General features: G+C 46.0%; 1 protein-coding gene across 9 annotated transcripts in view; it reads left to right on the forward strand.

The window, feature by feature from the left end:
* LOC143277261 (uncharacterized) overlaps positions 1-16,463 on the forward strand; it is a 214,330-nt gene that overhangs the window by 182,310 nt on the left and 15,557 nt on the right. For all 9 annotated transcript variants that reach the window (XM_076582044.1, XM_076582046.1, XM_076582039.1 and 6 more), the window contains 3 exons: positions 2,950-3,054; positions 5,081-5,130; positions 11,732-11,903. In XM_076582044.1, coding sequence (XP_076438159.1) covers positions 2,950-3,054; positions 5,081-5,130; positions 11,732-11,903 — 327 coding nt within the window. The remainder of the gene's footprint in view (positions 1-2,949; positions 3,055-5,080; positions 5,131-11,731; positions 11,904-16,463) is intronic.

The raw sequence follows: 16,463 nt of genomic DNA on the forward strand, positions 1-16,463 counted from the left end.
CCCTGTGTACTGTGCAGTCAGTGGGGTTGTGTCCTCTGTGTACTGTGCAGTCAGTGGGGTTGTGTCCCCTGTGTACTGTGCAGTCAGCATGGTTGTGTCCCCTGTGTACTGTGCAGTCAATGGGGTTGTGTCCCCTGTGTACTGTGCAGTCAGCATGGTTGTGTCCCCTGTGTACTGTGCAGTCAGTGTGGTTGTGTCCTCTGTATACTGTGCAGTCAGTGGGGTTGTGTCCTCTGTATACTGTGCAGTCAGTGTGGTTGTGCCCCCTGTGTACTGTGCAGTCAGCATGGTTGTGTCCTCTGTATACTGTGCAGTCAGTGGGGTTGTGTCCCCTGTGTACTGTGCAGTCAGTGGGTTGTGTCCCCTGTGTACTGTGCAGTCAGTGGGGTTGTGTCCTCTGTGTACTGTGCAGTCAGTGGGGTTGTGTCCTCTGTATACTGTGCAGTCAGTGTGGTTGTGTCCCCTGTGTACTGTGCAGTCAGTGTGGTAGTGTACCCTGTGTACTGTGCAGTCAGTGTGGTTGTGTCCTCTGTATACTGTGCAGTCAGTGGGGTTGTGTCCCCTGTGTACTGTGCAGTCAGTGGGGTTGTGTCCTCTGTATACTGTGCAGTCAGTGGGGTTGTGTCCTCTATACTGTGCAGTCAGTGGGGTTGTGTCCTCTGTGTACTGTGCAGTCAGTGTGGTTGTGTCCTCTGTATACTGTGCAGTCAGCATGGTTGTGTCCTCTGTATACTGTGCAGTCAGTGTGGTTGTGTCCTCTGTGTACTGTGCAGTCAGTGGGGTTGTGTCCCCTGTGTACTGTGCAGTCAGTGGGGTTGTGTCCTCTGTGTACTGTGCAGTCAGTGGGGTTGTGTCCTCTGTGTACTGTGCAGTCAGCATGGTTGTGTCCCCTGTGTACTGTGCAGTCAATGGGGTTGTGTCCCCTGTGTACTGTGCAGTCAGCATGGTTGTGTCCCCTGTGTACTGTGCAGTCAGTGGGGTTGTGTCCCCTGTGTACTGTGCAGTCAGCATGGTTGTGTCCCCTGTGTACTGTGCAGTCAATGGGGTTGTGTCCCCTGTGTACTGTGCAGTCAGCATGGTTGTGTCCCCTGTGTACTGTGCAGTCAGTGTGGTTGTGTCCTCTGTATACTGTGCAGTCAGTGGGGTTGTGTCCTCTGTATACTGTGCAGTCAGTGTGGTTGTGCCCCCTGTGTACTGTGCAGTCAGCATGGTTGTGTCCTCTGTATACTGTGCAGTCAGTGGGGTTGTGTCCCCTGTGTACTGTGCAGTCAGTGTGGTAGTGTACCCTGTGTACTGTGCAGTCAGTGGGGTTGTGTCCTCTGTATACTGTGCAGTCAGTGTGGTTGTGTCCCCTGTGTACTGTGCAGTCAGTGGGGTTGTGTCCTCTGTGTACTGTGCAGTCAGTCTGGTTGTGTCCTCTGTATACTGTGCAGTCAGCATGGTTGTGTCCTCTGTATACTGTGCAGTCAGTGGGGTTCTGTCCTCTGTATACTGTGCAGTCAGTGGGGTTGTGTCCTCTGTGTACTGTGCAGTCAGTGTGGTTGTGTCCTCTGTATACTGTGCAGTCAGTGTGGTTGTGTCCCCTGTGTACTGTGCAGTCAGTGGGGTTGTGTCCTCTGTATACTGTGCAGTCAGTGTGGTTGTGTCCCCTGTGTACTGTGCAGTCAGTGGGGTTGTGTCCTCTGTGTACTGTGCAGCCAGCATGGTTGTGTCCCCTGTGTACTGTGCAGTCAGTGGGGTTGTGTCCCCTGTGTACTGTGCAGTCAGCATGGTTGTGTCCCCTGTGTACTGTGCAGTCAATGGGGTTGTGTCCCCTGTGTACTGTGCAGTCAGCATGGTTGTGTCCTCTGTATACTGTGCAGTCAGTGGGGTTGTGTCCTCTGTGTACTGTGCAGTCAGTGTGGTTGTGTCCTCTGTGTACTGTGCAGTCAGTGTGGTTGTGTCCTCTGTGTACTGTGCAGTCAGTGGGGTTGTGTCCTCTGTGTACTGTGCAGTCAGTGTGGTTGTGTCCTCTGTGTACTGTGCAGTCAGTGGGGTTGTGTCCTCTGTGTACTGTGCAGTCAGTGGGGTTGTGTCCCCTGTGTACTGTGCAGTCAGTGTGGTTGTGTCCTCTGTGTACTGTGCAGTCAGTGGGGTTGTGTCCCCTATGTACTGTGCAGTCAGTGTGGTTGTGTCCTCTGTGTACTGTGCAGTCAGTGTGGTTGTGTCCTCTGTGTACTGTGCAGTCAGTGTGGTTGTGTCCCTGTATACTGTGCAGTCAGTGTGGTTGTGTCCTCTGTATACTGTGCAGTCAGCATGGTTGTGTCCTCTGTATACTGTGCAGTCAGTGTGGTTGTGTCCCCTGTGTACTGTGCAGTCAGTGGGGTTGTGTCCTCTGTGTACTGTGCAGTCAGTGTGGTTGTGTCCTCTGTATACTGTGCAGTCAGTGGGGTTGTGTCCTCTGTATACTGTGCAGTGAGTGTGGTTGTGTCCCCTGTGTACTGTGCAGTCAGTGGGGTTGTGTCCTCTGTATATTGTGCAGTCAGTGTTGTTGTGTCCCCTGTGTACTGTGCAGTCAGTGTGGTTGTGTCCCCTGTGTACTGTGCAGTCAGTGGGGTTGTGTCCCCTGTGTACTGTGCAGTCAGTGTGGTTGTGTCCTCTGTATACTGTGCAGTCAGTGGGGTTGTGTCCCTGTATACTGTGCAGTCAGTGGGGTTGTGTCCCCTGTGCACTGTGCAGTCAGTGGGGTTGTGTTCTCTGTGTACTGTGCAGTCAGTGGGGTTGTGTCCCCTGTGTACTGTGCAGTCAGTGTGGTTGTGTCCTCTGTGTACTGTGCAGTCAGTGTGGTTGTGTCCTCTGTGTACTGTGCAGTCAGTGGGGTTGTGTCCTCTGTGTACTGTGCAGTCAGTGTGGTTGTGTCCCCTGTGTACTGTGCAGTCAGTGGGGTTGTGTCCTCTGTGTACTGTGCAGTCAGCTGTCTGGCTGGAAGGCAGTGGACGTGGTGCCCTCCATGACGCATTTTGTGGCCTTCAACAACAACACTGTCACTGCACAGACCATGAACCTGACCCCCAGGTACCACCACCCACACCGTCTTTCCACTTTTACTTTTCTTTATTGTAGCCCCTCCCCTCCCCCCACCCCCTTCTGAATTTAAGACATTTAAGACATTGTGAAGATCCATGTGGAGTGTTGGCCTTGTGGTGACATTGTGAAGATCCATGTGGAGTGTTGGCCTTGTGGTGACATTGTGAAGATCCATGTGGAGTGTTGGCCTTGTGGTGACATTGTGAAGATCCATGTGGAGTGTTGGCCTTGTGGTGACATTCTGAAGATCCATGTGGAGTGTTGGCCTTGTGGTGACATTGTGAAGATCCATGTGGAGTGTTGGCCTTGTGGTGACATTCTGAAGATCCATGTGGAGTGTTGGCCTTGTGGTGACATTGTGAAGATCCATGTGGAGTGTTGGCCTTGTGGTGACATTCTGAAGATCCATGTGGAGTGTTGGCCTTGTGGTAACATTGTGAAGATCCATGTGGAGTGTTGGCCTTGTGGTGACATTGTGAAGATCCATGTGGAGTGTTGGCCTTGTGGTGACATTCTGAAGATCCATGTGGAGTGTTGGCCTTGTGGTAACATTGTGAAGATCCATGTGGAGTGTTGGCCTTGTGGTAACATTGTGAAGATCCATGTGGAGTGTTGGCCTTGTGGTGACATTCTGAAGATCCATGTGGAGTGTTGGCCTTGTGGTGACGCGTCCGCCTATGAAGTGAGAGAATCTGAGCATGCTGGTTCAAATCCCATAGTCGCCAGTATTTTCTCCCCATCCTGTAGTGTGGTGGTCTGGACGCTAGTCATTCGGATGAGATGATAAACCGATGTCCCATGTACAGCATGTGCTTAGAGCACGTAAAAGAACCCACGGCAACAAAAGTGTTGTCCCTGGCAAAATTCTATTGAAAAATACATTTTCATAGGAAAACAAAAATTTGCAGGCAGAAAATGATACCAAAAAATGGGTGGCACTCTCAGTGTAGCAATGTGCTCTCCCTGGGGAGAGCATTCTGAATTTCACAGAGATAAATCTGTTGCGACAAAAGAGAGTAATATGATACAGTACAGTCCATATAAATTTGGTATTTTTCTGTTGCATTAGAGAGGGCTGTAACTCTCACATGTATGAGTGGGCTTCAGTTTTTTTCAGTTTTAGAGTTATGCATGCGTGTGAATGACTGGTGTGAAAGCGCATAGATTTGTCTCTGCACAAGATTCAGTGCTATATAAATATTATTATGATTATTATTATTATTGTTATTATTTTATCCGACCATGTTTTTAGGGGTGTGCATGCTGATTATGTTCTTGTTTCCTAACCCACCAAACCCTGACATGGATTATGAAATTTTTAACAGGAGTATTTGTTCTTCTGCAAGCGTGTATACATGAACAGGGCTCAGGGACATGGGAAACTGGAAAATCTCTTCCCTTAACCCACTGGGCGCCGTGACTGAGCTTTGAACGTAGGACATTCAGATTGAAAGTGCAATGCTTTGAGCAGTTGGCTGTTGCACCCAGTAAGTCTGTAACTCCATGATAATACTGTACTCTACATGTGCCTTCATAGCTATATCCCATTGTCAGCCAGCCTGAAAGGTACCAGACATCCGCAGCACTGGTCAGGAAAGTTGAGCAATGCTCTGAAGTGGATGACCCCTGACTGTTTTCCCATGTGAGCCCACGGCACACTGAACTGTGGGCAGGTGCTGGCCACAGGCTGGAGAAACAGCCATGTAATGGGGCTTGAACATCATCAGTCAAGTTGGTCCAACATGTTAACCATTTCACCAAGGTGTTTTGTTTTGTTTTTTTACTCCTTTTTGACTGGTGTCATATTGTTGTTGTTGCTATGTTGTTGTTAAGTAGCAATGTTTTCAGCTTTTAGAAGTGTTGTCTTGCATAAATTGTGCACACAATTTGCAAACTCACTCTCCAGGAAAATAATGATATACACCATGTTATCGATTTTCTCCATGACTGGGATGTTTGGAGTCATTGTAACTGACCATTACTAATGGTGGTGGTGTGATTGTCTCTGTTCTAGGACCACCTGCCAGTCTGGCAAAGTGATTCACCTGACCTGTCATAAGGAAGGTAAGATAGGGGTTGGGGGGCCGGGGAGGGGGGGGGGGTGTAGTATTAGGTTGAAGATTATTTGGTTGATAGTATGAGCTCAGGGAAGAACAACATTGGTGAGGAGAGTAGTAGGCCTCCTTCGGTCATGGCTGACCATGGATAGAGTATACCCGACCTAATGTCTAATTGGGCTGTCTGCTTGGACCAAGCAGCGTCGCCTGTGACTGTAGAGACCGATGCGAGAGAGACGTCTCTGTCGCAGCTGTCACATGTGTAAGCTGATGCTGGTCTGTCGGCTGCTGTCCCTTTTCTGCGAGCTCGCTTTTCTGCTGCAGCAGCTGACAGTTTGTCCTCACCAATCCGTAGCTGATTCTTGAGAGTGCTTCTCCATCTGTTGCGGTCATCTGCAAGGCCCTCCCAGGAATCAGTGTTGATCTCAAGTGCCTTCATGTCACGTTTGCAAACGTCTTTGTATCTCAGCTGTGGGCGGCCGATGCTTCTCTGCCCCGTGGCAAGTTCTCCATAAAGGATGTCTTTTGAGATGCAACCATCTTCCATGCAGTGAACGTGGCCCAGCCAGCGCACCCGACGCTGTCTCAGCATGGTATACATGGTCGGGAGGCCAGCACGAGTCAGGACTTCGGTGTTTGTCACCTTGTCTTGCCAGGAGATGCCGAGTATACGCCGTAGGCTTCTCAGGTGGAAGGTATTGAGCCTTTTCTCCTGACGAGTATGTGTGGTCAACACCTCACTGCCATACAGCAAGGTGCTGAGGACACAGGTGTTGTATACAGCCATCCTTGTCTTCGTGGTCAGCTTGGGATTTGTCCACACTCTTTGTGTGAGGCGGGCTAGCGTTGTGGCTACCTTCCCGATCCTCTTGTCGATCTCAGTATCAAGGGAGAGGTGAGGAGAGTATGTTGGAGAGTATTATTGGTGTGCTGGCATTGTGGTAGAGTTGAGTGCTAGCATTGTGGTAGAGCGTAGAGTGGACTGCTGGCATTGTGGTAGAGTGGACTGCTGGCATTGTAGAGTGTAGAGTGGACTGCTGGCATTGTGGTAGAGTGTAGAGTGGACTGCTGGCATTGTGGTAGAGTGGACTGCTGGCATTGTGGTAGAGTGTAGAGTGGACTGCTGGCATTGTGGTAGAGTGTAGAGTGGACTGCTGGCATTGTGGTAGAGTGGTAGAGTGCTGGCATTGTGGTAGAGTGGACTGCTGGCATTGTGGTAGAGTGGACTGCTGGCATTGTGGTAGAGTGGACTGCTGGCACTGAGTTTGAGTGGTATTGTGGACTGCTGGCATTGAGGTAGAGTGGTAGAGTAGAGTGCTGGCATTGTGGTAGAGTGGGGTGCTGGCATTGAAGTAGAGTGGTAGATTGGAGTACTGGCATTGTGGTAGAGTGGTACAGTAGAGTGCTGGTGTTGTGGCAGAGTGGTAGAGTGGAGTGCTGGCATTGTGGTAGAGTGGAGTGCTGGCACTGTGGTAGAGTAGAGTGCTGGCATTGTGGTAGAGTGGAGTGCTGGCACTGTGGTAGAGTGGTACAGTAGAGTGCTGGTGTTGTGGCAGAGTGGTAGAGTGGAGTGCTGGCATTGTGGTAGAGTGGTAGAGTAGAGTGCTGGCATTGTGGTAGAGTGGAGTGCTGGCATTGTGGTAGAGTGGAGTGCTGGCATTGTGGTAGAGTGGAGTGCTTGCATTGTGGTAGAGTGCTGGCATTGTGGTAGAGTGGAGTGCTGGCATTGTGGTAGAGTGGTAGAGTAGAGTGCTGGCATTGTGGTAGAGTAGAGTGCTGGCATTGTGGTAGAGTGGAGTGCTGGCATAGTGGTAGAGTGGAGTGCTGGCATTGTGGTAGAGTGGAGTGCTGGCATAGTGGTAGAGTGGAGTGCTGGCACTGTGGTAGAGTGGAGTGCTGGCATTGTGGTAGAGTGGTAGAGTGCTGGCATTGTGGTAGAGTGGACTGCTGGAATTGTGGTAGAGTGGTAGAGTGCTGGCATTGTGGTAGAGTGCTGGCATTATGGTAGAGTGGACTGCTGGCATTGTGGTATAGTGGAGTGCTGGTATTGTGGTAGAGTGGTAGAGTTGAGTGCTGGCGTTGTGATAGAGTGGTGGTTTTGTAGTAGAGTGGATTGCTGGCATTGTAGCACAGTGGTAGAGTGGAGTGCTGGCACTGAGGTAGAGTGGTAGAGTGGACTGGTAGAGTAGACTGCTGGCACTAAGGTAGAGTGGTATAGTGGAGTGCTGGCATTGTGGCAGAGTGGACTGCTGGCATTGTGGCAGAGTGGACTGCTGGTATTGTGGCAGAGTGGTAGAGTGGAGTGCTGACTTTGTGGTAGAGTGGTAGAGAGGAGTGCTGACATTGTGGTAGAGTGGTAGAGTGGAGTGCTGGCATTGTGGGAGAGTGGAATGCAGACATTGTGGTAGAGTGGAGTGTTGACATTGTAGTAGAGTGGAATGCTGGCATTGTGGTAGAGTGGTAGAGTTGAGTTCTCGCATTCTGGTAGTGTAGTAGAGTGCAGTGCTGGCATTGCAGTAGAGTGGAGTGCTGGCACTGTGGTAGAGTGGAGTGCTGGTATTGAGGTAGAGTGGCATAGATGAGAGCTGGCATTGTAGTAGAGTGGAGTGCTGGAATTGTGGTAGAGTGCTGGCATTGTTGTAGAGTGAAGTGCTGGAATTGTGGTAGAGTGGATTGCAGGCATTGTGGTAGAGTGGAGTCCTGGAATTGTGGTAGAGTGGTAGAGTGGAGTGCTCGCGTAGTGGTAGAGTGGAGTGCTGGTATTGAGGTAGAGTGGTAGAGTGGAGTGCTGACATTGTGGTAGAGTGGAGTGCTGACATTGTGGTAGAGTGGAGTGCTGGCATTGTGGTAGAGTGGAGTGCTGGAATCGAGGTAAAGTAGTAGAGTTGAGAGCTGGAATTGTGGTAGAGTGGAGTTAATGATAATAATAATGGTATATATATTGCGCTGGCTCTTGTGGCATTGAGTTCTGGCACTGTGGTAGAGTGCTGGCATTGTTGTAGAGTGGAGTGCTGGCATTGTGGTAGAGTGGTAGAGTGGAGTGCTGGCATTGTGGTAGAGTGGTAGAGTGGAGTGCTGGAATTGTGGTATAGTTGAGTGCTGGCATTATGGTAGAGTGGAGTGCTGGTAGAGTGGTAGAGTGGAGTGCTGGCATTGTGGTAGAGTGGTAGAGTGGAGTGCTGGCATTGTGGTAGAGTGGAGTGCTGGCATTGTGGTAGAGTTGAGTGCTGGCATTATGGTAGAGTGGAGTGCTGGTATTGTGGTAGAGTGGAGTGCTGGCATTCTGGTAGAGTGGTAGAGTGGAGTGCTGGCATTGTGGTAGAGTGGAGTGCTGGCATTGTGGTAGAGTGGTAGAGTGGAGTGCTGGCATTGTGGTAGAGTGGTAGAGTGGAGTGCTGGAATTGTGGTAGAGTTGAGTGCTGGCATTATGGTAGAGTGGAGTGCTGGTAGAGTGGTAGAGTGGAGTGCTGGCATTGTGGTAGAGTGGTAGAGTGGAGTGCTGGCATTGTGGTAGAGTGGAGTGCTGGCATTGTGGTAGAGTTGAGTGCTGGCATTATGGTAGAGTGGAGTGCTGGTATTGTGGTAGAGTGGAGTGCTGGCATTCTGGTAGAGTGGTAAAGTGGAGTGCTGGCATTGTGGTAGAGTGGAGTGCTGGCATTGTGGTAGAGTGGAGTGCTGGCATTGTGGTAGATTGGTAGAGTGGAGTGCTGGTATTGTGGTAGAGTGGAGTGCTGGCATTGTGGTAGAGTGGTAGAGTGGAGTGCTGGCATTGTGGTACAGTGGAGTGCTGGCATTGTGGTAGAGTGCTGTGCTGGTATTGTCGTAGAGTGGAGTGCTGGCATTGTGGTAGAGTGGTAGAGTGGAATTATGGCATTGTGATAGAGTGGTAGAGTTGAGTGCTGGCATTGTGGTAGATTGGAGTGCTGGCATTGTGGTAGAGTGGTAGAGTTGAGTGCTGGCGTTGTTGTAGTGTGGTAGAGTGGATTGCTGGGATAGTGGTAGAGTGGAGTTCTGGCATTGTGGTAGAGTGGAATGCTGGCATTGTGGTAGTGTGTGGTAGAGTTGAGTGCTGGCATTGTGGTAGAGTGGTAGAGTGGAGTGCTGGCATTGTGGTAGAGTGGAGTGCTGGCATTGTGGTAGAGTGGAGTGCTGGCATTGTGGTAGAGTGGAGTGCTGACTTTGTGGTAGAGTGGAGTGCTGGCATTGTGGTAGATTGGTAGAGTGGAGTGCTGGCATTGTGATAGAGTGGTAGAGTGGAGTGCTGACATTGTGATAGAGTGGTAGAGTGGAGTGCTGGCATTGTGGTAGATTGGTAGAGTGGAGTACTGATATTGTGGTAGAGTGGAGTGCTGATATTGTAGTAGAGTGGAGTGCTAGCATTGTGGTAGAATGGAGTGCTGACACTGTGGTAGAGTGGAGTGCTGACATTGTGGTAGAGTGTTAGAGTGGAGTTCTGACATCGTGGTAGAGTGGAGTGCTGACATCGTGGTAGAGTGGAGTGCTGACATCGTGGTAGAGTGGGGTGCTGGCATTGTGGTAGAGTGGAGTTCTGACATCGTGGTAGAGTGGAGTGCTGACATCATAGTAGAGTGGAGTGCTGGCATTGTGGTAGAGTGGAGTGCTGGCATTGTGGTAGAGTGGAGTTCTGACATCATGGTAGAGTGGAGTGCTGGCATTGTGGTAGAGTGGAGTTCTGACATCATGGTAGAGTGGAGTTCTGACATTGTGGTAGAGTGGAGTGCTGGCATTGTGGTAGAGTGGAGTGCTGGCATTGTGGTAGAGTGGAGTGCTGACATTGTGGCAGAGTGCCTGAGTGGGTAAGTGGTTGTCCACAGCCGAGATTCCCACAGATCAGGATTTTAGTAAACATCCTCACTGCACTTTGAGTGGTGGTCTGGCTGCTGTGGCCTTGTAGATGAAATGATAAACCAAGGTCCATTGTGCAGTTTGCTTTTGGTATACATTGGTAACACATGAAAGACCCCACAGCAACAGAAGGTTTCCCGTGGCAAAATTCTGTAGAAAACCCTCTTCAGTTCATTCCGGACGAATGGTTTTCTCCTTAGCTTTCCCCTGCAGACAACCCATTTGTTAGGGCAAGGAAAAGAAATCACAAAAAATACAAAACACAAAGTGACTGAATGAAACTCCCTGTACTTGATCCGCTGACCCCTCTCCTCACATTGTGTGTATGCCCACCACCCTCCCTCTCTTCACAGCCCTCAGAAGCTGAGTCACTGTCAGAACCTTCTTGTTGGTAGCTTTCTTCACTGCAGATACTTTATTCAACATCTTCATCATCCTCGTCGTTGTCAAAACCTTCAGTTTGAAGCATTTTAATCACTTCAGCAGCAGTAAAAAGCTGCTGTCGTGATCTAGTTTGCTCCAAAAAATTTCACTTGTATCTCCTGCGATGCCATTTTCAATACATATGCAGATTAGCTTGTCATTTGGGGTACCAAGGTCAACAGCTGGCCAGCGCGTGTGTAGTTACGGAACCTTGCGAAGACACTTTCCATTCAGCCCTTGACACGTTCGCAGTGCCTGGTGTAGCTGCGATTTTTATGCTACCCCATGAGGAAAATGTGGAGAAATTTTTGATTGTCGAAAATGCTATAGGGTTCTGTTGTCCGGAATGCTACCTTATGTTGGGAACGCTATAGCGTTCCATCGTGAGTTAACCCATTCAGTCCAGGGAATTTACAGTCTCTACTGGCTTCCCTGTCAAATTGATGCAGAAAAACACAGACAGTATACTGAAATCAACCAGGTTTTCCTCCCAATTTACACATATGGAAACAGCTGGAAAGACTGTATAGGTTGGTTCCTTTTACTCACAGTTTATGCACATATAGGAAAGTGGAAACTGTCTTAATGAATCTAATGTCAATGCTGTAGCAGTGCTGGGGAACCGGGATCAATGAGTTAATAGGAAAACAAATACACTTGTAGTCAGAAAAAAGGGTAGACTGCACTTTTCCCAAGAAGACAGCCACATTTCACACAGAGAAATGTGCAGTGACAAAAAGTGTTACAGTACAACAAGAACTTTAAAAAAATGTTTTATTGCGTTGGGATATTGAGTCACTTATATAATATGGGTAACTCAGAGAGGGTGTTTGCAATTCTGAATCTCTGAGATCAAGTAAACGTGTGTGTATATATTCATGTATGCTTATGTGTGCATGAATGTTGCTCTATAAGTTAATGTGTTTACATAAATATCAGTTTATAAGGGATAAATATGAACAAAATAGTTGGTAATGGAAGAGTATATATTTAGATTAAATAAAGGCCTGTTGACATTTATGGTTTTTGTGAAAAAGATCTTCTTCCCTCTGTTATACATTTTTTTTTTCATTTACAGTAGATTGAAGTAAACCTACCAATTTTATAATGTATTCTTTCATTTATTGTATCTTCTCATTGCTATTTTCTTTTATTTTACTAATATTTTTCCAACCTCAATTTTATTTCATGAATGAGGTTTGTTTGCTTTTGATGTTTTTCTTGCTCTTTTTCTTTTATCAGAATGTGATGAATGCATAATGCACTTGTATGTTTCCATGATGATATCTCACACATTTTTTGTGATCAACTCTTCTCAGAGTGCGGGAACAGGAAAGTGGCGTTCCTGCAGTCTTTCATTGCGGGTGGGCAGATTGTCTCCCCTGGCAAGTGGCCATGGATGGTCTCCCTTCTGCACCTGGGGAAGTACATCTGTGGGGGGACGCTGATCAGTCAGCGCTGGGTTGTCACTGCCGCTCACTGCATTCTGCGGTCAGTTGTCATCTGGTTTTACATCCTATATCCTATCACAGAGTTCAGTTGTCATCTGGTTTTACATCCTATATCCTATCACTGAGTTCAGTTGTCAGTTGGTTTTACATCCTATATCCTATCACACAGTTCAGTTGTCCGCTGGATTTACATCCTATATCCTATCACACAGTTCAGTTGTCATCTGGTTTTACATCCTATATCCTATCACTGAGTTCAGTTGTCATCTGGATTTACATCCTATATCCTATCACAGAGTTCAGTTGTCATCTGGTTTTACATCCTATATCCTATCACAGAGTTCAGTTGTCATCTGGATTTACATCCTATATCCTATCACAGAGTTCAGTTGTCATCTGGTTTTACATCCTATATCCTATCACAGAGTTCAGTTGTCATCTGGATTTACATCCTATATCCTATCACAGAGTTCAGTTGTCATCTGGTTTTACATCCTATATCCTATCACTGAGTTCAGTTGTCAGTTGGTTTTACATCCTATATCCTATCACACAGTTCAGTTGTCCGCTGGATTTACATCCTATATCCTATCACACAGTTCAGTTGTCATCTGGTTTTACATCCTATATCCTATCACACAGTTCAGTTGTCAGTTGGTTTTACATCCTATATCCTATCACAGAGTTCAGTTGTCATCTGGTTTTACATCCTATATCCTATCACAGAGTTCAGTTGTCATCTGGTTTTACATCCTATATCCTATCACTGAGTTCAGTTGTCATCTGGTTTTACATCCTATATCCTATCACTGAGTTCAGTTGTCATCTGGTTTTACATCCTATATCCTATCACAGAGTTCAGTTGTCATCTGGTTTTACATCCTATATCCTATCACACAGTTCAGTTGTCAGTTGGTTTTACATCCTATATCCTATCACAGAGTTCAGTTGTCATCTGGTTTTACATCCTATATCCTATCACAGAGTTCAGTTGTCATCTGGTTTTACATCCTATATCCTATCACTGAGTTCAGTTGTCAGTTGGTTTTACATCCTATATCCTATCACAGAGTTCAGTTGTCATCTGGTTTTACATCCTATATCCTATCACAGAGTTCAGTTGTCATCTGGTTTTACATCCTATATCCTATCACAGAGTTCAGTTGTCATCTGGTTTTACATCCTATATCCTATCACTGAGTTCAGTTGTCATCTGGTTTTACATCCTATATCCCATCACTGAGTTCAGTTGTCAGCTGGTTTTACATCCTATATCCTATCACTGAGTTCAGTTGTCATCTGGTTTTACATCCTATATCCTATCATAGAGTTCAGTTGTCAGCTGGTTTTACATCCTATATCCTATCACTGAGTTTAGTTGTCAGCTGGTTTTACATCCTATATCCTATCACTGAGTTCAGTTGTCAGCTGGTTTTACATCCTATATCCTATCACAGAGTTCAGTTATCAGTTGGTTTTACATCCTATATTCTATCACAGAGTTCAGTTGTCAGTTGGTTTTACATCCTGTCACAGCTCAGTTGTCAGTTAGTTTTACATCCTATCACAGTTCAGTTGTCAGTTGGTTTTATATCCTGTCACAGTTCAGTTGTGAGTTGGTTTTACATCCTGTCACAGTTCAGTTGTCAGTTGGTTTTACATCCTGTCACAGTTCAGTTGTCAGTTGGTTTTACATCCTGTCACAGTTCAGTTGTCAGTTGGTTTTACATCCTATCACAGAGTTCAGTTGTCGGTTGGTTTTACATCCTGTCACAGTTCAGTTGGCAGTTGGTTTTACATCCTGTCACAGTTCAGTTGGCAGTTGGTTTTACATCCTATATCCTATCACAGAGTTCAGTTGTCAGTTTGTTTTACATCCCATCACTGAGTTCAGTTGTAAGCTGGTTTTACATCCCATCACTGAGTTCAGTTGTCAGTTTTACATCCTGTCACACTTCAGTTGTGAGTTGGTTTTACATCCTGTCAAAGTTCAGTTGTCACTTGGTTTTACATCCTAACACTGAGTTCAGTTGTCAGTTGGTTTTACATCCTGTCACAGTTCAGTCGTCAGTTGGTTTTACATCCTATCACAGTTCAGTTGTCAGTTAGTTTTACATCCTATCACAGAGTTCAGTTGGCAGTTGGTTTTACATCCTGTCACAGTTCAGTTGTGAGTTGGTTTTACATCCTGTCACAGTTCAGGTGTCAGTTGGTTTTACATCCTATCACTGAGTTCAGTTGTCATTTGGTTTTACATCCTGTCACAGTTCAGTTGTCAGTTGGTTTTACATCCTGTCACAGTTCAGTTGTCAGTTGGTTTTACGTCCTATCACTGAGTTCAGTTGTAAGCTGGTTTTACATCCTATCTCAGAGTTCAGTTGTCAGTTGGTTTTACATCCTATCACAGTTCAGTTGTCAGTTGGTTTTACATCCTATCACAGTTCAGTTGTCAGTTGGTTTTAAATCCTATCACTGAGTTCAGTTGTCAGTTGGTTTTGCATCCTGTCACAGTTCAGTTGTCAGTTGGTTTTACATCCTATCACTGAGTTCAGTTGTCATTTGGTTTTACATCCTGTCACAGTTCAGTTGTGAGTTGGTTTTACATCCTATCACAGAGTTCAGTTATCAGTTGGTTTTACATCCTGTCACAGTTCAGTTGTCAGTTGGTTTTACATCCTGTCACTGAGTTCAGTTGTCAGTTGGTTTTAAATCCTATCACTGAGTTCAGTTGTCAGTTGGTTTTACATCCTATCTCAGAGTTCAGTTGTCAGTTGGTTTTACATCCTATCACAGTTCAATTGTCAGTTGGTTTTACATCCTATCACAGTTCAGTTGTCAGTTGGTTTTAAATCCTATCACTGAGTTCAGTTGTCAGTTGGTTTTACATCCTATCTCAGAGTTCAGTTGTCAGTTGGTTTTACATCCTATCACAGTTCAATTGTCAGTTGGTTTTACATCCTATCACTGAGTTCAGTTGTCAGTTGGTTTTGCATCCTGTCACAGTTCAGTTGTCAGTTGGTTTTACATCCTGTCACAGTTCAGTTGTCAGTTGGTTTTACATCCTGTCACAGTTCAGTTGTCAGTTGGTTTTACATCCTATCACAGAGTTCAGTTATCAGTTGGTTTTACATCCTGTCACAGTTCATTTGTCAGTTGGTTTTACATCCTATCACTGAGTTCAGTTGTCAGTTGGTTTTACATCCTGTCACAGTTCAGTTGTGAGTTGATTTTACATCCTATCACTGAGTTCAGTTGTCAATTGGTTTTACATCCTATCACTGAGTTCAGTTGTCAGTTTGTTTTACATCCTATCTCAGAGTTCAGTTGTCAGTTGGTTTTACATCCTATCACAGTTCTGTTGTCAGTTGGTTTTACATCCTAGCACAGTTCAGTTGTCAGTTGGTTTTAAGTCCTATCACTGAGTTCAGTTGTCAGTTGGTTTTAAATCCTGTCACAGTTCAGTTGTCACTTGGTTTTACATCCTATCACAGAGTTCAGTTGTCACTTGGTTTTACATCCTGTCACATTTCAGTTGTGAGTTGGTTTTACATCCTGTCACAGTTCAGTTGTCAGTTGGTTTTACATCCTATCACAGAGTTCAGTTATCAGTTGGTTTTACATCCTGTCACAGTTCAGTTGTCAGTTGGTTTTACATCCTATCACTGAGTTCAGTTGTCAGTTGGTTTTACATCCTGTTACAGTTCAGTTGTGAGTTGGTTTTACATCCTATCACTGAGTTCAGTTGTCAGTTGGTTTTACATCCTGTCACAGTTCAGTTGTCAGTTGGTTTTACATCCTATCACAGAGTTCAGTTGTCAGTTGGTTTTACATCCTATCACTGAGTTCAGTTGTCAGTTGGTTTTACATCCTGTCACAGTTCAGTTGTCAGTTGGTTTTACATCCTATCACTGAGTTCAGTTGTCAGTTGGTTTTACATCCTGTTACAGTTCAGTTGTGAGTTGGTTTTACATCCTATCACTGAGTTCAGTTGTCAGTTGGTTTTACATCCTATCACTGAGTTCAGTTGTCAGTTGGTTTTACATCCTATCTCAGAGTTCAGTTGTCAGTTGGTTTTACATCCTATCACAGTTCAGTTGTCAGTTGGTTTTACATCCTATCACAGTTCAGTTGTCAGTTGGTTTTGCATCCTGTCACAGTTCAGTTGTCAGTTGGTTTTACATCCTGTCACAGTTCAGTTGTCAGTTGGTTTTACATCCTGTCACAGTTCAGTTGTCAGTTGGTTTTACATCCTATCACTGAGTTTAGTTGTCAGTTGGTTTTACATCCTATCACTGGGTTTAGTTGTCAGTTGGTTTTACATCCTATCACTGAGTTCAGTTGGCAGTTGGTTTTACATCCTATCACTGAGTTCAGTTGTCAGTTAGTTTTACATCCTATCACTGAGTTCATTGGTTTTACATCCTATCACGGAGTTCAGTTGTCAGTTGGTTTTACAATCTATCACTGAGTTCAGTTGTCAGTTGGTTTTACATCTTATGACAGAGTTCAGTTGTCACTTGGTTTTACATCCTATCACTGAGTTTAGTTGTCAGTTGGTTTTACATCCTGTCACAGTTCAGTTGTCAGTTAGTTTTACATC

Source organism: Babylonia areolata, chromosome 33, assembly GCF_041734735.1.
Source record: "Babylonia areolata isolate BAREFJ2019XMU chromosome 33, ASM4173473v1, whole genome shotgun sequence".
NCBI classification, from domain to species: domain Eukaryota; kingdom Metazoa; phylum Mollusca; class Gastropoda; order Neogastropoda; family Buccinidae; genus Babylonia; species Babylonia areolata.